General features: G+C 41.6%; 1 protein-coding gene across 3 annotated transcripts in view; it reads left to right on the forward strand.

Annotated features, from left to right (window-relative positions):
- The window catches only part of LOC126236139 (targeting protein for Xklp2-like), a 113,592-nt gene that overhangs the window by 7,277 nt on the left and 79,078 nt on the right, over positions 1–27,237 (forward strand). For all 3 annotated transcript variants that reach the window (XM_049945222.1, XM_049945220.1, XM_049945221.1), the window contains exons 3-6: positions 6,177–6,285; positions 18,872–18,995; positions 24,676–24,838; positions 24,914–25,037. In XM_049945222.1, the coding sequence (XP_049801179.1) occupies positions 6,177–6,285; positions 18,872–18,995; positions 24,676–24,838; positions 24,914–25,037 (520 nt within the window). The remainder of the gene's footprint in view (positions 1–6,176; positions 6,286–18,871; positions 18,996–24,675; positions 24,839–24,913; positions 25,038–27,237) is intronic.

The raw sequence follows: 27,237 nt of genomic DNA on the forward strand, positions 1-27,237 counted from the left end.
AACGGTAGCTATATTTTATGATCAGGAGAAGGCATACCATACCTGTTGGGGGACAGGCATCCTCCGCACACTGTTTTCTTAGGGCTTTTGAGGTCGGCTACTCCTTGTCATCCACGAATTTAAGACAGAATGCACATTTAAAGTGCGGGTGAACCCTACTCTATTGCATACTTTCTCCCAAGAGTACGGGGTGCCCCAGTTCTCCGTGCTAAGCGTTGTACTGTTTGCCATTGCCATAAATCCAATTATGGGTTGTCTCCTTTCCAATGTCTTGGACTCCTTCCTTTTTGACAATTTTGCAGTCTACTGCTGCTCTCAACGGACCAGCCTTCTTGAGTGACGTCTTCAGGGATGTCTCGATCGCCTCCACTCATGGAGCATCGAAACTGGCTTCAGATTTTCTCCCAGTAAGACCATCTGTATAAATTTTTGGTGTCATATGGAGTTTATTTGCCTTCCCTACATCTAGGCCCTGTTGACCTTCCGTTCATGGACATCCCCCCATTCTCATCTCCCACCCTGTTTATTTGCCGCTCTCTGTCAATGCATCCACCCATCTTTCCCTGCTCCTCTCCTTTTTTTCACTACCTCCTTGCCCCACAACCTCCTGACACTGTGCCTGTTGGCTTTCTAGTTACTCCACAGGCTCACCCACCTTATCCCCCTCCCCCTCCTCCAAGGGAACTCGCCGCCCTGGAGGTTTTGTGCTTGGCTACCACGGGGCCCCAGCCTTTGCAGCATCTTTTCCCTTCTGTGTTGCATGCCTATCCTTTTGCTGTTCTTTTCTCCTCCCTTGGGGAGTATGACTGGGGGATGCTTTTGGAAATGTTCCGCATTTTCAGTAGCCAATACAAGAACTGTCTCTCCATTGTTTTTCATTCCAGCTACATCTACATCTACATGGATACTCTGCAAATCACATTTAAGTGCCTGGCAGAGGGTTCATCGAACCACCTTCACAATTCTCTGTTATTCCAATCTCGTATAGCGCGCGGAAAGAACGAACACCTATGTCTTTCCGTACGAGCTCTGACATCCCTTATTTTATTGTGGTGATCATTTCTCTCCCTGTAGGTCAGTGTCAACAACATATTTTCGCATTTGGAGGAGAAAGTTGGTGATTGGAAATTCGTGAGAAGATTCCGTCGCAAAGAAAAATGCCATTCTTTTAATGACGTCCAGCCCAAATACTGTATCATTTCAGTGACACACTCTCCCACATTTCGCGATAATACAAAACGTGCTGCCCTTCTTTGAACTTTTTTGATGTACTTCGTCAGTCCTATCTGCTAAGGATCCCACACTACGCACCAGTATTCTAAAGGACGACGGACCAAGTGTAGTGTATGCAGTCTCCTTAGTAGATCTGTTACGTTTTCTAAGTGTCCTGCCACTGAAATGCTGTCTTTGGTTAGCCTTACCCACATTTTCTGTGTGTTCCAATTTGTTCATAATTGTAATACCTAGGTATTTAGCTGAATTTACGGCCTTTAGATTTGACTGATGTGTCATATAATCGAAGTTTAATGGATTCCTTTTAGGACTCATGTGGATGACCTCACACTTTTCGTTATTTAGGGTCAACTGCCAATTTTCGCACCATTCAGATATCTTTTCTAAATCGTTTTGCAGTTTGTTTTGATCTTCTAATGACTTTATTTGTTGATAAACGACATCATCATCTGCAAACAACCTAAGACGGCTTCTCGGATTGTCTCCCAAATCATTTATATAGATCAGGAAAAGTAAACGGCCTATAACACTACCTTGGGGAACACCAGAAATCACTTCTGTTTTACTTGATGACTTTCCGTCAATTATTACGAACTGTGACCTTTCTGACAGGAAATCACAAATCCAGTCACATAACTGAGGAGATATTCCATAAGCACGCAATTTCACTACCAGCTGCTTGTGCGGTACAGTGTCAAAGGCCTTCGAATATCCAGAAATACAGAATCGATCTGAAATCCCTCATCAGTAGTACTCCACAAGCTTCATGTGAATAAAGAGCTATTTGTGTTTCGCAAGAATGATGTTTTCTAAACCCATGTTGACTGTGTGTCAATAGATTTCCCCCCCCCCCCCCCCCCCCACCTCCGAGGTAATTCATAATGTTCGAACACAATGTATGTTCCATAATCCTGCTGCATATCGACGTTAATGATATGGGATTACTCCTACTACCTTTCTTGAATATTGGTGTGACCTGTGCAACTTTCCAGTCTTTGGGTACGGATCTTTCGTTGAGCGAACGGTTGTATTTGATTGTTATGTATGGAGCTAATGCATCAGCATACTCTGAAAGGAACCTAATTGGTATACAGTCTGGACCAGAAGACTTGCTTTTATTAAGTGATTTAAGTTGCTTCACTACTCAGAGGATGTTTACTTCTACGTTACTCATGTTGGCAGCTGTTCTCGATTCGAATTCTGGAATATTTACTTAGTCTTCTTTTGTGAAGGCATTTCGAAAGGCTGTGTTTAGTAACTCTGCTTTGGCAGCACTGTCTTCGATAGTATCTCCATTGCTATCATGCAGAGAAGGTATTGATTGTTTCCTGCCACTAATATACTTCACATACAACCAGAATCTCTTTGGATTTTCTGCCAAGTTTAGAGACAGTTTCATTGTGGAAACTGTTATAAGCATCTCACATTGAAGCCCACGCTAAATTTCGAGCTTCTGTGAAAGAGTGCCAGTCTTGGGATTTTGCGTCTGTTTAAATTTGGCATGTTTGTTTCATTGTTTCTGCAACAATGTTCTAACCTGTTTTGTGTACCAGGGAGGATCAGCTCCGTTGTTTGTTAATTTATTTGGTATAAATATCTCAATTGCTGCTGGAACTACTTTTTTTTTTTTTTTTAATTCAAGCCACATCCGGTCTACATGACTCATACCCTTCTTTCAAGAGGCCTATTTTTTCTGAGATTATTTCTGAAATCAGTGAAGGTATTTAAATCTTTACAAAAACAGACATAATGTCTTATAGGATAGCTGCAATCAGTGATTTTACAGTGTTACTTATAATCTGTCTTGTTTGCAAAATGTTTATTCACTAGATGAACCAAAGCCGGTCATATGAATAAACATTTTGCAATCAAGACGGATTATAAGTAACATTGTATTTAAATCTGTCTTCAGACTCAAAGGAAATGCATATTTTTGTCACCAGATGTGTTTCATTTTATTGAAATAAAATATCATCAGTGGTCTTAATGAAACACACATACATTTTGGCTTGGTTTCTGCATCTAAAAACAGTTAATTACAAAAGATATTCGTGTTAGTACTTACAATTTGTGCTCACAAGGGGGAGAAATACAGAAGTCCTTACTTTTTTTTGTCAACTTACGTCTTTACTTACCCTTAAGATCTCAAAATTTGTCAGGGAAAAATGCTAAAACTTGTCTGGAAATCAGGGAAATACCAGAGAATTTCTGTTGAGGAAACATGTGGCAACCATGGAACCACCCCACCGGTCCCTTGTATGTTTGAAACTAGACTATGAGTCCTTTGTTTATGCATCTGCATATCCGTCCCTCTTACACTATCTCAGCTTCTGTCAGGGCCGCTCAGCGCTCGACAATTTAGTCTTGCTAGAGTCGGCTATTCGTACAGCTTTTACTCGGTGAGAACATCTAGTTGCTGTTTTCTTTGATCTTCGGAAGGCGTACGATACCACCTGGTGCCATCATATCCTTGCTACGCTGTACGAATGGGGCTTACGGGGTCCACTTCAGATTTTTCTACGGAATTTTCTCTCCAATCGCTCCTTTCGGGTTAGGGTTGGCACTTATTTTAGCTCTGCTCAGATTCAGGAGAACGGTGTCCCGCAGGGCTCGGTTCTCAGTGTTCCCCTCTTTTTGGTGGCGATTAACGGTCTTGTGGCTGCGGTGGGCTCATCGGTCTGTTCCTCTGTATATGCCGATGACTTTTGTCTTTATTATAGTTCCCCAAGACCAGTGTCGCTGAGCTGTGGCTGCAGGGCACATTTTTGGGCATCCAACCATGGTTTTCAGTTCTCAGCATCTAAGACCTGAGTGATGTATTTCTGTCGTCGTCGAACGGTCCACCTCCATCCAGAGCTCTACGTTGCCAATGAACTCCTTTGTATTGAGGAGACGCACCGCTTTCTTGGCATGCTGTTTGATGCTCAGCTCACTTGGACACCTCATCTTTGCAAGCTTAAACAACGGTGCTGGCGGCAGCTCAACATTCTTCGCTGCCTCAGCCACCCCGTTTGGGGGGGCTGCACGAACAACCCTCCTACAACTCTATAAGGCCTTAGTCCAGTCCCGTCTCGACTACGGGAGCATGGTGTACGACTCAGCAGCACCTTCAATGTTGCAGATCCTCGACCCGATTCTCCATTGTGGCGTCAGAATGGCGACAGGTGCCTTCTGCACTAGTCCGGTGACTAGCCTTCTTGTAGAAGCTGGAATCCCTCTCCTAAGATTCCGCCGGCAACAGTTGCTTGTATCATACATTGCCCGCGTCCATACCTCGCCCGACCACCCCAACCGCAGGCTCCTTTCTCCATCTTCTGCACTCCCCTCACCACGACGGTGGCCTAGGCCGGGTCTCCCGATCATGGTCCGCGTTCGTTCCCTTCTCTCGTCACTCGAGTCCTTTCCACTTCCTCCATCCTTCCGGCCCTCTTCTTCTATCCCTCCTTGGTCCCTCCCTCGCTTGCGGCTTTACTTGGATTTGACCTGTGACTCAGTCCTCCGTTCCACCTGACTGTGAGGAAGAGTTGCAACCAGTGCATGGATATCTGTAGTTAAGAGTGCTGCCGCCCCACCCCCACCCCCAAAAAAAAGGCAGTGTCTCAGTTTGAGCCCTGGTTCAGCATACAGCTCTAGTGAAGTTCATTTGAAAATTTCCACACTGCATGTGGCTACAGTTGACTGAGACTGCAATCGTGGGTGTGAGTTGTGTTTGTGCGCGGGCGTGTGTGTGTCATCTATATGACGAAGGTCTTATGGCCTGAAAGCTTTATTTGTGACAGTCTTTTCATTGTGCCCATCTGTGATTCAGTGAGTGGCAACTTTCCTTTTCATAATGTTGTTAAATTCCATCCTGGATTTTCCATTGTTTGATCCTTGCATATACCTCATACTTCTTATTGCCTAGCATTATATTGATTTTGTGAATTTGCTTTTCACAAAATGTACTGTCAGTGGTAACATCCTCCTGTCCTTCCATTTAGTAGCCATACCATACCCACAGATACAAAAACAAGTGTTTGTTACTGACATAATTCCAACGTATCTGTATCTAGTCTGTAGTACAGTACAGACAAAAGTTTACAGTTGGTGTACCAGTCATCCAGGTAACATATAATTTTCAAATGTTTCATTTTGAAGTTTGTTAACCCATATTTGGTCCATCAACTGGTTCCAGTGAATTTACAAAGGGACGTGCCTTCTACTATGGATGTCAGTGGTTCGCAGAGTTTGGATTTTGTTGTAGATATAGGTAGTTGAGCTTTAAAAGATTGTGAAACTAATTTCAAAAGCACTTACCTAAATCAGGATACAGCAGATCATTCCAACATTCCCCTCAAAGGTAAAAGAGGTATCAGAATGTCCTAGAACTGTGGCATGGCAAAGATTTCAGTTTGGTAAAATACATGTAAACCTCAAGTTTGTTTAAATGCATTTTGAAATTGTTATTCTGATGGTCAACCATTTCTCATATTTGTTGTGATCAGAATTATTTGTCATGTAGCTTCGCACCATAAAACTTAAGATTTCTCAACTGTTTTCTTAATTGGCGGCACGTAGACTTGCCTATAAATTCCTTAACAGCTAATTTGTAGTTTATTACAATGTACTTGTTGTGCTTGAGATTGTTGTCAGTGCCATAAGAAATGAATATCTCAGTTGCCTTGGTTTGTCAAAGAGAAATTAGAGCAATATCAGAACATAGGAACATTGGGTAAATGTACTCATGTCACATGTTTGGATGAATGTGTATTTTATTCTTTTTAAAAATTGTTTTACTGTACGTTTTTCATAGAAGGGGATTAGGCTCTTTGTATCACTGTCATTTTTATATAACAGGAATGAATTGTATTATAGGCTGTTGCTGTTCCAGTTAAAATAGGTTGCCAATAGGTATAAGTTAATAGTAACTACCAAGATTGCGTTAACTTTCATTCTGGTTTCAGCTCTCAGTCACTAAAACCTGATTCCTCAGGAAGACAAAGGCACAATTCTGTATGTTCACCAAGCAGAAAACGTCCTGATAAACGGAGGCGGTCACGTTCGCTACATATGGTGAGTTAAAAAAGTCTGTACGCTGTCCATTTTTTATGCTATACTTTGCACAATTGTGGGGGAAATAAGCAGCAGTGCCTTGTGTGACAGTGAAATTTTTATTTTGAACTAGACTGAAACGCATGCTTCTTAAGACTTGCTGGTTGTGAAGCTGTTTACTGGGTATTAAGAGTGGGCTGGAAATATATAAACCACCGTCGTTGTAACTCAAATGTATTTGACGCTTCAGGCTTGTCACATGTTGCAGTATGTGAAAGATTGGAGTTTGTTTAAATCTGTATTGGTAATATCATACGTCCAATTAGTGTAAATCAGACGTACCTTGTGGTTAAAGACTCAGAGCCGGGACTGCCGCAAAAGATTTACTAACATAAATTCTCACTAATGGATTACAGAATTCAAATCATCAGGGTGTATTTTGAATGTTTCCCACGTGGATTTAAATAATAAATCATTGCCTTTGGAACTTTTGTCATTGACTTGTATTTTCCAAACAAGTAGAGTTAGTCTTAAGGCTCCAACATGAAATGCCTGTTGGCTCCATATGACATGGGTGAGGGTGTGGCTGCAGCTGCTACGGAGTACACCACTTATTAGCCTCGTGAAGGCTTGGTTCGTTCAGCCTAAGTGTGTCTTATGACCACCAGATGATTTTCACGTTTCACCACTTACAGTGAAAACAGTAGACTGGCTGAACCTCCACTATTGAACCACTGTCTCTATATATCTCTATTATGATTTGATGTGCTGTTACTTGACATTTAATGTTAATTTTTTTTATAGTGCTGAAGATAGTTTTGTTTCTGGCACTGGGAATTTTATCAGCTGTAGGAAATGTATGCAGATTGTAAATTTCTTGATAGAATGCACTATAGTACAGGAATGGCACCAACTAGTGAGAGTTTTACGAAGGCTCGTTTCATTTAAAATCACCCAAAATAAAGAAATCTCGTTGCCATAATGTCACAGATATTTGTGAAAATTTAGTGTAAGAAAGTACGTAAATAGAAAGTGATAAAACAAATGTTTTCAGATTTTTTAGATCAAAACTGTAGTCAGGGGGACCATTTGGAAATGTCTAGCATTTTCTCGATCTGGCGAAAGGTAGGTTGAAAGTTTTTAACTACTATAACTCCCTTATTTATAAATCAATTTTATTCAATTTGGTCTCATTAGAAAGATAAAAGGACCAACTACATCACTAAACTATAAAAATGCTGCAACTGTGCATATAAATATGTGCAAATCTGTAATTAAAGTCATTTTTCAGTGTGTTTTTTTCATGAATTTTTTTGTTAAAATCACAGGTTTCACTGTTTTATATTTTGTCTAAAAGAATTCCTATTGTCATACATAAAAAAAAACAGAAGGGTATTTGTTCTGTTTAATCATTTAGAACAGAAAGAACATAAATAATAATATACACGTTTAATTTTGTGACTCTTACCTAGTGGTCACAAATGATGATCAGTTCTCATAAAACACATTCATAAAATTCTAAAAAGCATTCATTCTTTCAAACAAGTTTTCAATGGACAATATTATGTCTGATTCAAAAGTAAATAAATGACCAGTACTTGTGCTTGCACTAGGAGCAGACAGTCAGTAAAATGTTTTCATAAGGTATCCAGCAAACATCAGTGTGAAGTGGCCATGAATAACTTGAGTAAGGGCCATTTGGACTCATGAACTTGACTTTTGCATTTCTGTGTTCTTCACTTATCTCTAGATTTCTTCCAAGTCACCACTGGTTATCGTAGATAGCTGCGACACAATTTTCTTTTTTGTGTTAGAGGCAGTGTTTTGAATTCCAAGAGGAACTTGAATGTATTTAGTAGATAATGAAACACGCTTTATCAGCAACTTGTTTTCATTAAGTGGTTTGAAAAAATAATTCACGTCCCAAGAATGGTAGAACCGGTCTCATATCGTTTTTGTAACATGTTTGTGAACTTTATTATCTCTTCTGTTGTAACATAAAAGGTTTCTATTCCTGGAACATGAGTTTTGGTAAATGTAAACAGATCTTTTGGACTTAAAATGTGACTGTCATATGGACAATGTAAACTTCCTCTTGTTGCTAAATGTTTAATAGTACTACAAACTCCATCACATGCATTTTTGCCATGACTAGTGGCAAAAAAATTCTATTCTGCAGTTACTCCATGATCTTGCTTGTGATGGCACAAATTTAAAAAGTTCTTGAAGTTTTTATATTGTGCAGAATTGCCATCATTGAAGCACATAACATGCTGGTTGTGTAGTAATTGTTCCAATACATAAGTTTTCGAAAACATAGAATGTGTTTGTATCATGCTGCAAGCAGTCACTTGTACAACACAATGACATTGACATAATGCAATCATCTGTTTTAAAGTACACCACAAAAGGATGAAGGGTGACTTGAATGTTCTGCCAATGAAATCCTTGTGGAGCATCCTGAAGCAAAGAGGTATAGTTCTCTGGAAAATCCAGTATAATGATGCATGTAGTATCCGGGAGGGTTTCTTTGCTTGATTTAAAATAGTGACTCTGAGATTTTGATACGTAATGATGTTGTGTTAAATTTTGAAGTTTTTTGCATGAAATAATCAACAAATTCATCGGTCATCTTCATTAACGTCTCCAGTGTAGGTCGATCAGTTTGCATCCATTGTTTGAATACATTTTCACAATCTTGTAAGGACTCCAGCTCCATTAAAAAATTGTGCAGTTCGTATTCGTCAGGACATTGAGAACAGTAATGCAGCATGCACTCCTAGTTTTCCAGATTGCACACAAGTTTCTGTAGAAGTTCAGTGTACGGTTCTTTCACATCTACTACATGTGTTAAGTTTTACGTTTTGGTAATACGTGCATACACATACGTTATGCATTCCACGACTGTTTACAGTAACGCATTCTTTTGGCCTAAGTTCACAAAATTTAGTAAAACCAATTTTATCTTTAGGATATTTTTCTCTGAAAGCTAAGTACACATCTCTCAGATGATGTAAAATTAGTCTTTTTGTCTTATACACTCTTTTTGCCATTTTCTGAAGGGACAGACAGACAGTCTTTTTTATTAGCGGAAATGCGACTTATATCATTTTCACAGTAAAAATTCTGGACACGTTTTTCCACATCCTTACCTGTTCTGTTTCCCACTTTATAACTCCCTTTTGACAAAATACCATCTTCTTTTAGCAGTACCCTCAATTTCTTTACCATGTATTCAGTAGTGTTAAAAAAACATTTGTGTTTTTTCTTTACTCTGTGCTAAGGTAAGTAGTTGTAGGTTTTCTTTAACAGAACTTCTGATGAATTGCTCTTTAAGTTTTTGCATTAAAATATTACAGTCTGTATATTCAGCACTACCAGTTTCTTCACACACATTTTTCACTGGAACATGTATTACTTCTGATGCTGTTTGCTGGAATTTTAAAGCTAAGCGAAGAGACTTGGATCAAATGTATTCTGGATGCATGTCTTGTGCTCTCTTGGTAACCTTAAATGGTGAAATTTCAAGCAATTCACAACTTTCATTAAGTTTTTGAAGAGCTCTAGATGGATCTGGTGTATATTCTTGATCTTCAACTTCACATTCAACCATCCCTGGAAGGTTATCCCCCAAAGGAGATAAAATTTCCATAAGTCCAAGGGGGTTTATATCTCCTTGCCATGGTTAAAGAAGTAGATTTCTTAGCAGCCTTTTTTTTACTATGCTTCGTAAAAGGCTCACAGCAAATTCTTTGTCTTCAAATATTCCTAAATAGAGCCAAGTATGGCAGTAGGAATTATTTGAAACACAAATTCGGATGGTGAAACTTGTGATTCTGCTGAAAAAAAAATTCCTGAAATTTGGGGAAAAAAGGTGAGAAATTACATTAATTACAAAGTTTCAAACATTTGTTGCTTGGACACAGCACTTCAATAATTTTTATATTATAGCTCTATTCTTCTACTTTCCAATGACACCAAATTCAATAAAATTGGTACATAAATAAAGTTATAGTGGTTACAAACTTAAAAGGCACTTTGTTTCTCAACGCCAGTTGGTAGAAGGGGCCCACATTTCAAAATGGTCTCCTAATTACAATTTTGGTCAAAAAATTCGAGAAAAAATATTTTAACTCTAACTCATTATGTACATTCTTACGCCGAATTTTCAGAAAAATCTGTGACATAAGGGCAACGGCCACTGGGTGACTTCACATGAAATTACCCCGAATGATTAGAAAAAATAAGCACGCAAAACTTTAGTTGCTAAGTGTTTCACTGATGGCATTAGTGGGATAAATCGCATTAATAGTGATATATTGTGCCTGAGTTCTTGGGACTTTCATTTTCTGTGGAATAACTGAAGCATACTGAGAGTCTGAAAATGGTAAATTATGAATCCAATGTGCAGTTTATTAGGAAAAAAATTGGAACATAAGCTTAGCACAATAGTGTAGGAACTTGATGCATCAAAACTTGATATAACATCAAACAGGGGAAACAAAAAAACTGTCAAAGCCAGACAAGGGTATGTATGTAATTTCAGCAAACCTATGTATGGCATCATATTTAGCCACTGCCACATCTCCCGAAACCTTAGCACAGGCATGGGCAAGCTTTGGTGATCCGCAGATCTCATTCACACACTTAAGTTTGCGTGCCGCTTCATCATGTGATGTAGTGGAAGCACTTTTGGTGCATGAAGCCAAAACTAATCTCTGACGTTATTGTTCATGGATTAATGCACAGGGTTTATACACCATGGGACAGCCAGGAAAAAACCGGGGAGTGTTTCATTGTTTTAGTTTCCATTTAAATTTTTGTAATTTTGACTGGTAAGAACTGATATTTTGATAAATAATTTTACTGTGTCCTGCCACACTGCAGAAAAATACTGCAGCCATAAAACATAAACGAGAGGGGGAAAAATAAAATAAAATAAAACTTAAGTTGCAAATGAAATGCACCATTTACAACAGCAAAACACAGTGCACACCCAAACGTCTGTCAACAGCAAAACGGGTCAAAGGCTTTAGGACGAAGACTAAGCAATTCTTAGTAACAACAAACTGCTTCTGATGAGCGTGACATCACAACTGTTCACATTAGGTTCGTTTCAGCAGTTGCCAGCGGGCTCATGGGCATGCACAGTTGAGTCGCGTATGAGCAGTACCTTTTCCCGCTTCTGGCTACTTGAAGTGTGGCTGTTAATTGTATCAGCAGTAGCAACAAGCAGCTAGATGCTACCCAAAAAAAATTTCCTGGCGTGCCCAGGCTGCCATATTCGTGCATGTACAGAGCAGTCTTGAGTTTTTACTTTTAGTGATTTGGCTGTTTCCCCTTCGTTTACAACTGCCATGTCAATTGAAAACCAAATAGAATACTGTGGTCGCGAGCTGTCACGTGAATTAAAATTCATTCAAACAATTACATATGGCTGAAATATGTTACTCGTTTCAGTTTTCTGATTTTATTTTATTTTCACATTTTTTGCTGTCAAGCATTAATCCCCTTGCAGAATAATGAAGTTATTTCTGTCGATTTGCTAAAGAAATTTGCCTTTTGTTAGTATTTTCCACAGAGGCAGTTAAGTGAAAGTGCTTCTCAAGGTAGTGAGCCATTTCCTACACTCTACAAACTGACCATGAGCAGTGGGCCATAACTTCACACTCACACTGGAAACTTGTTTCTCTTTGTTATCCAAATCTAGTGGCAGTGAAATATCATTGTGCATGTGCGGAGAAAAAAAAAAACTTTCACTTGCCTACGTTATGAGCTCAACCTGAGGTGAGCAGAGTGTAGGTGAAAATATCGGAATGTAGACCCTGGGTAGAGTACATTGTGAGCAATTCACTCTCCCTCCTGCAAATTTCTTCCATGGGCTGGGTTGAAACTAATCGTGGGGTGCATACCAGCCCATGGGTTGTTGGTTGCCCAACCGTGCTTTATGACAACAAAAACTACTAAAATTTATGCATTTTGAAATATCTCTAATGTGGTGTATTATTTAAACTGAATATCTTCATAATACAAAAGTGCAAATATGAAAACCAACAATTATTGCAACCAGCATGGAGGCTACACACTCTACTTCTGTTAGCCAATCACAGAACACAATGCGTGACTTCACTGAATGTCACTTTTTACTCACCTGAACCCATAAATGCCATGTATTGAACACACATGAAAAACATTAAATGTCGAAGTTCAGAACTGAAAACAAGCAGCATTAAGAACACTAAAATACACACATTCAAGATCTCTCCAAAATGTGCTGTTTTTAGTAAAATTTGTTGTGATGGTGTTGGGAAATGTTTTTTGTAGCAGCTGAATGTACTACCTATAGATCTTAACTTAGATTTTGGTATTGTTTAGTATTTTGTTATGAAAAGGAATGGGGATATAATCCATGAACTAGTTACAGTGCCTTGACACCTTAGTTCCAGTTGGTGCTTGGTGCTGTCCCAGTGTGGAAATCACAAGCAGTGCTTAGTGTAGATTCTGGTGGAAATGGTACCATCAGAGTGCATTATGCTGTTAAAATGGGATATGTACTGGCCAGTACTTACCTCAGCTTAGTACAGCCGATAGATACACAAAACAGAACAGAAAATTTTTTATCCTAGCTTTCGGAACTTTGTTCCTTCGTCAGGGAGGAGAGAGGGGAAAGAAGGAAAGTGGATTCAGTTACTCACAACCCAGGTTATGAAGCAACCGGGGAAAAGTAAACCGGGAGGATAGCAAAGATGGTATGCCTCCATCTTTGCTACCCTCCCTGTTTACTTTTCCCCGGTTGCTTCATAACCTGGGTTGTGAGTAAGTGAATCCACTTTCCTTCTTTCCCCTCTCTCCTCCCTGACGAAGGAACAAAGTTCCGAAAGCTAGGATAAAAAATTTTGTTTTGTGTACCTATCAGCTGTACTGAGCTGAGTTAAGTACTGGCCAGCCCCTCTATCTCTTTGTTAGTATTTGTGTCACATCTTTGAGATTTTCCATTAATCAATTAAAATGGGATATGTATCATTGTAGAAGTCCTCAAAACAATTGCTTAACTTGTAATGTTATCAGAAATTGAATTTCCATTCTCTTTTCAATATAGCAGCTTCCATACTTTTTACACTGCTTCTCTCTACCCTCCCATCCCCTCTCCTCACCTGTTGCTCAGATGTCACACCAAACCCACTCCTCTCCTTCCCAATCTGTCCCCCTCCCCCTCTTATTCATCTCCTTAACACCCTTCCTACTTACACACACTTCTTCTCCCAACCAGCCCACTCCCTCCCTCATTTCCTCATCCGACACATCTCCCTCCCAGCCTGCAAATGATTCATTTTGTGCTCAGCAATTAAGAGGATGAAGTTCACTTTTGGGTATTTGTTATTCCAGGGTGTATATGACCCGGGACAACCGGGAGATCCGAGAAAAACCTGGGAATTTTTTCATCTGGGAGAAAACCAGGAAAAACCCGGGAATCTTTCATTGTTTTAGTTTTCAGTTAAATTTTTGTAATTTTGACTGGTAAGAACCGATACTCTAACAAAGGATATTACTGTATTCCGGTACTGCAGAATAATACTGCATCATTAAAACATGAACGAGAGGAAAAAACGAAAATAAAACAAATTGCAAAGGAAATGCGCCATATAAAATAACACAGTGCACGTACAAGCGTCTGTCAACAGCAAAATGTGTCAAAGGCCTTAGGAAGACTATGCAATGCTTCATAACAACGAATTGCCTCCGATGAGCATGACGTCACAACTGTTTACATTAGATTCGCTTAAGCAGTTATGAGTGGGCTCATGCACATGTGCAGTTCAGTCGCGTATGAGTAATACCTTCTCCTGCTTCTGGCTACAGAAATGTGGCTGTTGTCTGTGTGAGCAGCAGTAGCAGCAACCACCCACATGGGGTACTCGGAAAAAAATTTACTGGCGCGCTCAAGCTGGCAGATTCACACGTGCGCAGCAGGCTCGAATCTAGTGGGGAGGGGGGGGGGCATCTGAACCGGGCGGCAGTTTCAGGGGGAGGGGATAAATTTATATTCTTGAGGGGGGAGAAAAAAATCCTTGTTTCACAAAGCACCTAGCATCCAGCGCACTTCTGTCTATAGATTATTCATCGGATTTTGAAACACTGGTTTTTAGACATTTTTGAATGCATTCTAAGTTGATTTCTGAATGAATTATAAGTTGATTTTTGAATGTGTGCATGGTGTATGTGATGTCTCTGCCAGGGGAATCCTCGTCGCATCCAGAAATGAACTTTCCTGGAGACAAAATGGGATGGGGCTATAGGAGGTGAATGCGAACTGCTGCTTGTTTATGTGGTTGATTTGGTTTGCAAATGTTGACCATTGTTATAATTACTAGCGAAATCCATAGATTCAGACTACCAGAGTGGAAATAAACGACTAACAGGAATAACAGGTAAGAAAGATTATGTATTATCTTCCCGGTTTATCGAAGAAAGTGAAAGTCTGACAGAAAATGTTTCGCCAGATCGCTACACTAGATAGGGCCAGTTGTAGTCCCCGGCTAGCAGCCGCTAAAGTTCATTCTGGAAGTAGCGCGGGAAACGCATTACACGAACATGTAATAATGACTAACCGGATAATAATCGCTGGTTAACTAAACCGGTGATTGTGGCAGGGTTAGTAAAGTCACCGGAGACTGAGTTTTGACAGGAATAGTTACAGAATTAGTGATGACAAGATTGTTTGTTAGTACGAGGAAGGAGAAGAAACTGGGACATCACACAAATTGTGGAAGAATATGATGATTCCAAGTTTATACAAAAATTTCATTCTACTACTTTTCGGTCTCTTTGATGAGAAATTGGAGCGTATGAATGAAATGTGAAGCTATTTCCTAACACAAAGCTTTTTGATTGTAGTAGGCCAAATAGGTATTTCGTATTGGTACTTCGTGAATTATATTGTCGTACTATAAAGAAGAAATGTGTACTGTCTTGCCCGTCTCTTGTCTTTACTGGTTTTAGGTGTCCTATATTTAACTTTGTCACACAGAAGAGCAAGTTATTATCTAATAGGCAATAAAAAGTCCAGATTTTCTGAAGAGTTCTTGTTCTCCCAGTTACAAATAATCCCATCCAGTATTAATTGCATTTATTTTTGTTTTTTAGAGGGGCATGATGTCAAACCTGCCGACTGGGAGCAGGAGAGCCACTACAGGACATTTTAATTTCCACTGTTGTGAAATAGTTAGATGGCATGCATTGCAAAATATACACATTTGAGTTCCACAGAGTGCAATACAGTGCTGTGCGGTATAAGAATGTTTGAAGAGGTGTGGCACTGCACTTCGGCTCACTAAAGATGAAATAACACGTCTTACATTTCCTCGAAGATGTATGTTTTATGTATCAGACTCTTCACAAAGATGTGCGCTACACAATGAATTTATTTTTGAAAAGTTATTTTTTTTTTTAATTTTTGACGTGCGCAGAGCAGTCTGAGTTATCGTGTGGTGGGGTGGGGGGTAGTCTCCTCGTGACCCGTGTTAACATTTAGTGATTTTTTTGTTTCTCTTCGTTTACTGCTCTCACGTCAAATGAAAACAAGAAGGATTTCTGTAGCTGGGATCTTTCAAGTGAAGTGAAATACAGTCACATAATTATGGAAGGCTTAAATATGTTACTAGTTTCAGATTTTATTTTATTTCCACGTTTCTGACAGTCAAGCATTAATCGCCGTGCAGAACAATAAAGTTATTTTTGTCGGTTTGCTAAAGAAATTTGGCCTTTATTAAGCTTTCCTGCTGAGGCAGTAAATTTATTTGAAACGAAGTGTTTAATTCCACACTATTGGCTAGTTTCAACTGCTCGCTGCATTTCAAGTGCACGTTTTCATCATCTAGCACGTGTGGCATTATGCCATAATAAAGAACCAAACATGAGATAATACAGTACTGGAGCTCCAAAAAAATTTGTCCCGAAAACCATACCGAAAGCTTAATATCAGGTCAAGGCCTATATTATTGGGAATCTGGACATACGAATGTGCACTTTAAGACGAACTATGCGCTTTAGTATGGTTCACGAAATTCCGACGCTCTTGGAGTATCCTCTGATGTCTTGTTTCTTGTATGACATAATGCAAGTAAGATCTTTCAATGTTTTACACGTTCGAACATACTGGCTTCCTACATCACGGTAGCTGCGCAAGTGCGGTGACGTCTCTTACCTGGCGCTCTCTGGCAACTGCTGAATTGAATCTATTCTAACAGGTCGTGGGAAAATATTGCGAATTGTGGTTCGAAAACCGTTATTTTCAAAGTAGATTTTCTTTTACGCAAGATGAACTATGTGCTAGAATGTACGTACAATTTCTTAAATCACAGAGCGTTTGCTCTCATTTAAAAATCAACTCTTTGATGACGACCCATTTAGAAGAATATTGAGCCCAAATGATCAGAAATTTATGTCGATTTTAAAAATTTTGCTGGCGTATTTGTATGATGTATCTTAAAGTGTAATATGTGCTACACAGATCAACATTATATATGAAAGCTTAGCTTCTGTTGTAGCTTATTAATCTTAGAGACAAATATTACATGCGAAAGCTTTTCTTTTCTTGTAGCAACACTATGTATAGTAACTTAAACCATTAACTTTTCCTGTTGGTGGAATTCGAATGTATACTTCCGTAATACGAAAATTTGCAGTGTACATGTTGCTGCGTATCAAAGATCTTTCCAAAACGTGTTTTTTTTCCTCCTGAGTTTTAGTTTTCTAAAATGCCGAGAAATTCTACGCTGCTGTATAAAAACCATATCCATTCAAAGTTTTACAGTTCCGATGCAAAGTATTCCGTCACTTAACATGGAAAAAGTTTCTTTTCACCCGGGAGAAAATGTATTTTTAACTGGGAGGTCCGGGAAAAATCCGGGAATTTTTTTTCCTTGTCCACGTATACACCCTGTATTCAGGTTTCATTGAAGCATTCTGATTGGTCATGTCAGCATCGTCTGAAAACAATTTTTGGTGATTTGACTAATTTTTGGTTGTCTTACTCATATGCTATATGAAAGATAACCATGAAAAATTATCACATCTAGGAAGTTGATAATATTGTTTGAAAATATATGCATTCAGTTCTCATCTATCTATATATGTTGGTTGTTTGTGCCTTATAGTTCTGGTTAATTTAAAAAACAAGTCATTTATTTTCCAAATATTTTCAGTTTTACACTTACTGAAACAATTGGTTAATGCTCTCATTATCAGTCAGGTAGTCAGTTTTCTCTACTACAAGGGCAAACCCAAAGAAGTCTCTTGCTACCTCCAGTCCCAACTGAACATGCACATGTTTTGTTCAGATGCTCAGTCTTGGCTTGGCAGCCATTCAAAGTGGAGCTGCCATTGAACATTGCCGCCGGATGGGAAGCTTCTACGGGTTTTGCATTTATAAACACTAAAGTTGTTAAACTGATTGAAATTCATTCAAATTTGACGGAAATGTATAGACAGTCATGCATGTAAGTCAAAAATGTTCATAAGTTGTGTAAAGAGTTTATGGCCAGTCATACTGAAATTGAAGATGAAGAAACAAGTGGTAGGCCGTCAGTTTCCAAGGAGACAATAGTGAAAGTCGAGGAAAACCTGTGTAAAGCTCAGAGGATAACTCTGGATGCTCTCTGCATTTTGGATCCTGAGATTTCCTGAAGCACCATAAACAGGATTTTAGTGGAAAAGTTGAAATATAGGAAGGCATGTGCTAGATGGGTACTACATATACTGGCAGAAGATTACAAATGGCAATGAGTTGATTGTTCCTGCAACATTTTTGCTGCTGTGCAGACAAAAAGGACAACTTCTTGGACTTGTCACAGGCGACAAAATCTCAACTTTCAACTTTATGCCAGAAACTAAACAAGTTGTGTGAGTGAGTGCGCCCCTCTTCGCCCAAGCCATGAAAGTTGACAAACACAGTCTGCTGGTAAAGTCATGGCATCTGTGATTTGGGTCTGAAAGGGGATACTATTCTTCAGTTTTCTGCCTGCTAGTACAGTAATAAACATTGACAGGGTGGGAAAACACTTAAAAAGCTCGGAAGGTCAATTCAGAACCAGAGAAGAGGAATTTGAGCAACAGCGTAAGTGCTGTCCCTCACAGTACCTTTCCACATGTCTGCCAAACCACCAGTTTTCTGCAAAACTTTGGTTGGAACATCGCCATCACCTGTCATGCAATCCAGACTTGGCACTGAGCATTTACCACCTGTCTCCCAAGTGGTAGAAAGATTTGTCTTGATGGCAGTTCACCTCCAATAACGAGGTGAAGGATGAGGTTAAACAGTTCCTGAAGAACGTAGCAGTGGGAGAGTATGATGTGGATACTGCTGTAGTGTCTACAAAAATGCTTCAACCAAAATGTGGATTATGTTAAAAAGTGAAGCATTCTTCAACCTAGCAAATGATGTAATTATCATAGAACATAAACTGTTGTTTGTGTATCTTACAGGTATATACTTTACTTTTGGGATTGCATTTGCATTAAGTCGATGACGAACACACCTCTCATGTACTGGTGTGTGGATGTCTTTCCTCACTTTTGTTTACTATAATCTAAATGTTTTTGGTTTCAGAACAAATCAAATGAGTCGCTATATGAAAAGAAGCCTCCACAGAAGAAATTTGTTAGTATGGCAGAAGCTATGTACAAATTTGAGAGAAGTACACCAGAGAGATTCCATACAAGGCCTGTTATAGGTAATTAACAGCTATCTGTTTTTGACCAGTTAAAATAATCTTGTGCAATTTGGAATTGGCTTCATCAAATTGGTTTGTATTTAGGCTATTGGCTGAGTACCAGATGTTCCTAAGTTTTTTCGACTGTTACATTACATATAATTGGAATGGTTACAAACTAAATGATCTCGTGTGTGCGCCAAGAATCCTTCAACTCCAATATGCCAACAAAGTGTCACAATCAGAATTTGGAAGTTATAGGTCATTTAGGTAGTACTCTTCAATCTCAAGCACACCTCACTTAGCATTAGCAAATCCTAACATAAATACTAATACTACACACTTTTCAGTAGCTGGTTAGATGTTCAGTTTAGTCACACATAAAACCACCACCTGATGTTTTGATTTAAAATCTACATCCAGAATGATGTAAAAATTGTTTATATTCGAAAGTTGTTTCATTCAGCTTACCACAAAATTCCATAAATGACTTCATTTATTTTCCTGCGGGCATAGTGTGCTGGTTAGAGCTGTTGCTGAAGGAGGTTATTGGCCAGAACCATTTCATCTACACTGAATGAGAGAAACTAGTTTCTAACAGCTGTATCCCCCTCCTCATCGCCCACCGCCAAACTTTCATCTAGCTCTGCTTGGTTCGATACAAAAGCATCGCACAGTTCTCTGCGTTAACTTGACGTGCAGAAGTTATCATCTCAACAAAATTTTGAAATGGCACGCTTACTGCAATATCCATAAGAGCATTCTGAGAAATAGCCATCTTCTAAACAATCTGATGCTGATTGACACCGATGAGAGTTCAATAGTGTCTGAAGTTTCTAACATCTCTCCTTTTTTCAGTGATTTATTAAAATGAAATGATCAAAGCTCATCAGCAGACATTCAGTGGCGTGCGTTGGTGTATACAGCATATGACAAAATACAAAGGCATAGAACAGAATTGGGAATATAGGACGCAACATCAGAAATATCACCAGGAATGTACGTCTTTCAGTGCAAAGATGTTAAGATATTGAATTACACGCCCAGAGAAAATCACGTGATTAGTATAGTGATGTCTATATTACCTGGATTTAGATGTCTGGTCTCGGAGCATGGAACTTACACATGCCTGCAGATTCTTGTCCTCTGCATAGTCTGCCATGTTGTAGTAAAGCAAAAAGATTTCCATCAGTCTATATGTTATAAAGAATTAGTTATTTATTTCTAGCTTTGAATTTTGTACCAACAAGTAATGTAATAGGCTGATCTGGAAGTGGAATCGAAAAGTATTTTCGTTTTGAGTTCTCATGGCATTTTGTGGCAGTCATGGTGTAATTAGGCAAGAAATGTAATAGGAGGATCTTTGGTCGATATGCTTAGACATCTGGAGTTAGACTTCTAGATGATACAGAAATTAATTCAATTCAAAATTTACTTTACAAATGGTATCAAATTATCATCCAAAAAATTGTTTGCAAGCTTTCAGAACCAGTTGCTCCTTCTAGTAGAAGGGTTGAAGGGAAAGGGGCAGTGTTGAAGGAAAAGGACTGGTGAGGTTGAGTAAAATGGGTAGGGTTTAGAAGTCACCCAGAACCACTTGTCAGGGGAGACTTAGAAGATGGCATTGTCCAATCTGGTAGGTCTCCCCTGACCTGGGCTATTGAACAACGTTTCTGAACTGTACTCCTTTTTGTAAACCTCACCACTTATTTTCCTTCAGTCCTCTTCCTTCCCTTTCAGCCACTGGCTCCAAAAGCTTGAAAACTGTAATACCTTTTTATATGTATGTTCTCGTTCTGGTACTTGGTGAGTAGATTTTTTTACGTATTCAATTACTTATATTTTCGAAAATTGGTTATTTTCGTTAAAAAATTACTACTGCTATTTGAAACATCTTTTCAGAATTTGAAAAAATCTGTTTGTCACCACTTATTACTTTTGTTTTCAGTTTGAAATAATTTCTCATTACTTAATTTTATAATTTAATATAAATGAAACAATACTTTACTGTTTGTTTACTCATAAATAATAAGCCAAAACTTTGTGAACTATAAAGGAAAAGTGTCACTGATCAGTTCCTTTAGTTTCCATCACCACGAAAATGTTTCTGGGCAGTTATCCATTTTCAACTATGATAAAATATTCAACTTTCAGGGTTTACTTTGTTCAGTTTTGGTAAGAAGTTATAGTGGTATCTTGCACAAAAAAAATTGCAAGCCATTCTGTGTGCTGAAATCTTCAGTCCCAAAATTTGGTGCTATTTCTCGGACATTTCATTGTAATAAATTTCCATCTATGGATGAGAATGCTTACACATTAATTAAAGAAACAATGCAGTTGTAACTAAACAAACGGCAGATCTTTTTTTCCTGTTCCCCTTTGTCTAGTTATAATCTTGAACACTGCACAGAATACCAAGATTGAGAGGACTCGGGGGATAACAGATTGTAGTCCATATGCCATCAGTTCAGATATCTGTACAAATATTGACTGGAATGGATAACTGCATAGTTAATCTGAAGGTGTGTAGGCCTCTTTACATCACTGAGCATGAATGTTCACCCGTTTGATGCAGTAGGTCCATGAGTGTCAGCATTCAGGAAAGGCCATAACTACACAGAACTTTCACAGTGTAGAATTAAAAACTTCGCCAAATAACACGATGTGATAAGTGTGTGGACCGAAATTTGAACCTGTGATCGTAGCCTATGATGGGCAAGTGCTTTACTGACTGACCTGTCGAAGCAAGGTTTGAGTTTTGCCCTCATAGCTTTACTTATTCTAATACCTCATCTCCTACCTTCCAAATTTCACAGAAGTCTTTCAAGGTCCTTCTGTAAAGTTTGGCAGGACATAATACATGAGCTTTCTTTTGACATTTTACATTTTAAAAACAGATAAGCAGAGCAGCTTCAGTACTGACAGTCTGACACATAATAGTAATCATACTAGATTCTTTGGTGTGTGGCATTTCAGTTGTCTAGACCCCTTTTAAAACAGTCTGTCTGAATGTAGTATTTAACCTAAAAAAGGCTTCACTTTCACATGTATGTGACAGTGCAACTCTCCCCCTCTCTCTCCCCCTCTCTCTCCCCCTCTCTCTCCCCCTCTCTCTCCCCCTCTCTCTCCCCCTCTCTCTCCCCCTCTCTCTCCCCCTCTCTCTCCCCCTCTCTCTCCCCCTCTCTCTCCCCCTCTCTCTCCCCCTCTCTCTCCCCCTCTCTCTCCCCCTCTCTCTCCCCCTCTCTCTCCCCCTCTCTCTCCCCCTCTCTCTCCCCCTCTCTCTCCCCCTCTCTCTCCCCCTCTCTCTCCCCCTCTCTCTCCCCCTCTCTCTCCCCCTCTCTCTCCCCCTCTCTCTCCCCCTCTCTCTCCCCCTCTCTCTCCCCCTCTCTCTCCCCCTCTCTCTCCCCCTCTCTCTCCCTCTCCCCTCTCTCTCTCCCCCTCTCTCTCTCCCCTCTCTCTCTCCCCCTCTCTCTCTCCCCCTCTCTCTCTCCCCCTCTCTCTCTCCCCCTCTCTCCCTCCCCCCTCTCCCTCCCCCCCTCTCTCCCCCCCTCTCTCTCCCCCCCTCTCTCTCCCCCCTCTCTCTCCCCCCTCTCTCTCCCCCCTCTCTCTCCCCCCTCTCTCTCCCCCCTCTCTCTCCCCCCTCTCTCTCCCCCCTCTCCCTCCCCCCCTCTCCCTCCCCCCCTCTCCCTCCCCCTCTCTCCCTCCCCCCTCTCTCTCCCCCTCGCTCTCTCTCCCCCCTCTCTCTGCCCCCCTCTCTCTCTCCCCCTCTCTCTCTCCCCCCTCTCTCTCCCCCCTCTCCCTCCCCCCCTCTCCCTCCCCCTCTCTCCCTCCCCCCTCTCTCTCCCCCCTCTCTCTCCCCCTCGCTCTCTCTCCCCCCTCTCTCTCCCCCTCGCTCTCTCTCCCCCCTCTCTCTCCCCCTCGCTCTCTCTCCCCCCTCTCTCTCCCCCTCGCTCTCTCTCCCCCCTCTCTCTCCCCCTCGCTCTCTCTCCCCCCTCTCTCTGCCCCTCTCTCTCTCTCCCCCCCCTCTCTCCCCCCTCTCTCTCTCCCCCCCTCTCTCTCCCCCCCCCCTCTCTCTCCCCCCCTCTCTCCCCCCCCCTCTCTCCCCCCCTCTCTCTCCCCCCCCTCTCCCTCCCCCCCTCTCCCTCCCCCTCTCTCCCTCCCCCCTCTCTCTCCCCCTCGCTCTCTCTCCCCCCTCTCTCTGCCCCCCTCTCTCTCTCCCCCTCTCTCTCTCCCCCCTCTCTCTCCCCCCTCTCCCTCCCCCCCTCTCCCTCCCCCTCTCTCCCTCCCCCCTCTCTCTCCCCCCTCTCTCTCCCCCTCGCTCTCTCTCCCCCCTCTCTCTCCCCCTCGCTCTCTCTCCCCCCTCTCTCTCCCCCTCGCTCTCTCTCCCCCCTCTCTCTCCCCCTCGCTCTCTCTCCCCCCTCTCTCTCCCCCTCGCTCTCTCTCCCCCCTCTCTCTGCCCCTCTCTCTCTCTCCCCCCCCTCTCTCCCCCCTCTCTCTCTCCCCCCCTCTCTCTCCCCCCCCCTCTCTCTCCCCCCCTCTCTCCCCCCCCCTCTCTCCCCCCCTCTCTCTCCCCCCCTCTCTCTCTCCCCCCCTCTCTCTCCCCCCCCTCTCTCTCTCCCCCTCTCTCTCTCCCCCTCTCTCTCTCCCCCCCTCTCTCTCCCCCCTCTCTCTCTCCCCCCCTCTCTCCCCCCTCTCTCCCCCCTCTCTCCCCCCTCTCTCCCCCCTCTCTCCCCCCTCTCTCCCCCCTCTCTCCCCCCTCTCTCCCCATCTCTCCCCCCTCTCTCCCCCCTCTCTCCCCCCCTCTCTCCCCCCTCTCTCCCCCCCCTCTCTCCCCCTCTCTCCCCCCTCTCTCCCCCGTCTCTCCCCCCTCTCTCCCCCCGCTCCCCCCTCTCTCCCCCCTCTCTCCCCCCTCTCTCCCCCCTCTCTCCCCCGTCTCTCCCCCGTCTCTCCCCCCTCTCTCCCCCCTCTCTCCCCCCGCTCCCCCCTCTCTCCCCCCGCTCCCCCCTCTCTCCCCCCGCTCCCCCCTCTCTCCCCCCTCTCTCCCCCCGCTCCCCCCTCTCTCCCCCCGCTCCCCCCTCTCTCCCCCCGCTCCCCCCTCTCTCCCCCCGCTCCCCCCTCTCTCCCCCCGCTCCCCCCCCTCTCTCCCCGCTCCCCCCCCTCTCTCCCCGCTCCCCCCCTCTCTCCCCGCTCCCCCCCTCCTCTCTCTCTCTCTCTCGCCCTCCCCCCCACACATGTTCAGTTATTTGAGTTAGTATATCTAGGATGTAAGCCATGTATTCTCCCCACCTTTCATAACACCAACTGACACATCACCAATGTGAAGTCCATCCAAAGTCAGCAACAACTTGATCAGTTCCTGGTTAACTTGCCTGATAGTTTGTTCATCCAGGGTTGATCATGCCACTGCAAAACTTCTGCAAACCCCAAATGTGTGTGATGATGATGATGCTGCATCTATCTTCACCAAGACTCTTTGATGTGTTTCCTACATTCTTGGCCAAACTGTTGCCTGCTCCAACTATCACTATAACACATTGCTTTTGGTGTCCTGCTATTTCAGTATTTGATGAAATTATTCTTGGTGTTAAGATTTCCAAAACCGGTAATATTTTAATTCTTTCATTGTAATTTTTTCTGTGCCCTTTGTGTATCTTCCTGTGCAATGATGCGAGTTTGATAAATTCATTATTGTCTTTTACAGATGGTTCACAGAGGTGGCAAGGTAGCCAGATAAATCCATCTTACAAGAAATTACGCTGTACTGTGCCACAGTCACCTAACTTCACTTCCCATTTACGTGTCAGACCAGTAACTTACCCATCAAAAGAGGAACGGGAGGAAGCTGAATTGCAGCAAATGCAAAAGTAATTTACTGAAATAACAATCTTTTAATACTGCATTAAGACAGCGTGTTGTTAACATTAATTCTAATGCTTCAGGTACATCTTCAAGGCAGCACCATTGAAAGCAGACATCTTAAAGGAACCACAATTACTTAAGAAAGTTGAGCCAAAACCAGTGACAAAACCTAGTCCATTTAACTTGACTGAAGTAAAGAAGTTGGTAAGTTCTGTTATTGAAAAATTGAAACTAATTTCTAAAATGGAAATTCAGCATTGCCAGAAAGTTAATGCAGAGCTGTATCTCAATATTGACTTAGGCTTCATCTTGCCAATGGTTTTTTTTTTCCATACCACTGCATAGTAATAATTAAATTCTTTTTCCCTGTCCGTCACCTACCTATCCGCTTCCCTGCTCCCACTCCAGCATGACACTGCCTTCTGTCCCACTGACACCCACTAGTCTTATCCTCCTCCTCACTTCTCTCCATTTCTGCTTCCCTTCAAACCACACTCCCCCACAGTGTCTAGCAGTCCTATCCTGTCCCCAACATGTCACTACATGCTTCCCACCCATCCGTACCCCGCTATCCCTCGCTCTCCCTGTCCCATCCACCTCCTTACACCCCCCCCCCCACCACCACCCCCAACACCCATTGATTGCTTCTCGCATCAGGTGCATTTACTGTATGCAGTCCAGCCTCTGTGCCCAGAGTGAGTGGTCATGTGTTTGTGAGCTGTTCTTGTATGAATGTGTGTCTGTGTGTGTGCTTTCTATCTTAGAAGAAGGCCTTGTGGCTAAAAGATCAAATGGATAGTGCTCTTTTTGGTGTGCTTGTGTATGACTTAACATCTCCTCAATTTCGTGAGTAGCAGTCTGTCCTTACCAACTACAGTGGGAGACGCTAGAGCACCTGCTCTATAGTCCTGGTATCATCCCATGTGATTATCATGCCTTCTGAGCCTTAAAAAAGGCTTTGAGGGAATGAAGTTTCTTGTCGAAAGAGGATGTGTAGCAGGCAGTTACTGACTTTTTCAAGCTGCAGGACACAGTGTTTTACCAACCTTCATCTTGATACACCAATGGAATGATTGCCTTAATGGTCAGTGATTTTGTCTCATTGGTATACCAGTTCTGGGTTATACTTCCTTCAAAGGGAACCTATTTGATTGCTCCTTATAGTATTATTTTTCCCTAAGCTATAATTTTACATAACACTTAATTCTTTTTTTTATGCTATAAAGTTCCATTACCTTGTAGGCAAGGACCTGTCTAGTGGTCCCTGGTTGCAATGATGTGCTGTGTTCTTAGTGGCATAAGACAGAACTATGTGGTGGGTAACTGTGTATGTAGTTGAACAATGGAAAGTCCAGGATGGAATAAAGACAGTATTATGAAAATAATTGGTACTCACTATATAGCAGATATGCTGAGTTGCAGAGAGGGACAACAAAAAGTCTGTCAAAGAAGTAAGCTTTCGGCCAAAAAGGCCTTCATCAGAATTACACGCACACGCATGTCTGGCCTTGGCTGAAAGCTTACTTATTCGATAGTTGTTTTGCTATGCCTGTCAGTGGCTCAGCACCTCTGCTATATGATGAGTAGCAACTATTCTTTTCATAATATTGTGTATATAGTTGTGAAGGCAGCAGACGATTAAGTAGGTAAAAAGACGAGGGCTAGTAGAAATCCTTGGGTAACAGAAGAAATATTGAATTTAATTGATGAAAGGAAAAAATATCAAAATGCAGTAAATGAAGCAAGCAAAAAGGAATACAAATATCTCAAAAATTATCTCAACAGAAAGTGCTAAATAAGTAAGTGGGGATGGCTAGAGGACAAATGTAAGCATATAGAGGTATATATCACTAGGGGGGTAAGATACATACTGCCTACAGGAAAACTAAAGAGACCTTTGGAGAAAAGAAACCACCTATATCAATATCAAGAGCTCAGATGGAAAACCAGCTCTAAACAAAGGAGGGAAAGCAGAAAGGTGGAAGGAATATACAGATGATTTATACAAGGGCAATACTATGGAAATGGATGAAGACGTCTCTGAAGATGAAATGGGAGCTATGATTATCTGAAGAGTGTGACAGAGCACTGTAAGGCCTAAGTCGAAACAAGGCCCCAGGAGTAGACAACATTCCATTAAAACTACTGATAGCCTTGGGAGATCCAGCCATGATAGAACTCTACCATCTGGCAAGAAAGATGTACGAGACAGGCGAAATACCCTCAGACTTCAAGAAGAATATAATAATTCAGATACCAAAGAAACCAAATGTTGACAGGTGTGAAAATTACCATACTACCAGTTTAATAAGTCATGGCTACAGAATACTGTCACGAATTCTTTACAGACGAACGGAAAATCTGGTACCAGCTGACAACGAGGAAAATCAGTTTGGATTCCATA

This window comes from Schistocerca nitens, chromosome 2 (assembly GCF_023898315.1).
Source record: "Schistocerca nitens isolate TAMUIC-IGC-003100 chromosome 2, iqSchNite1.1, whole genome shotgun sequence".
NCBI lineage: Eukaryota > Metazoa > Arthropoda > Insecta > Orthoptera > Acrididae > Schistocerca > Schistocerca nitens.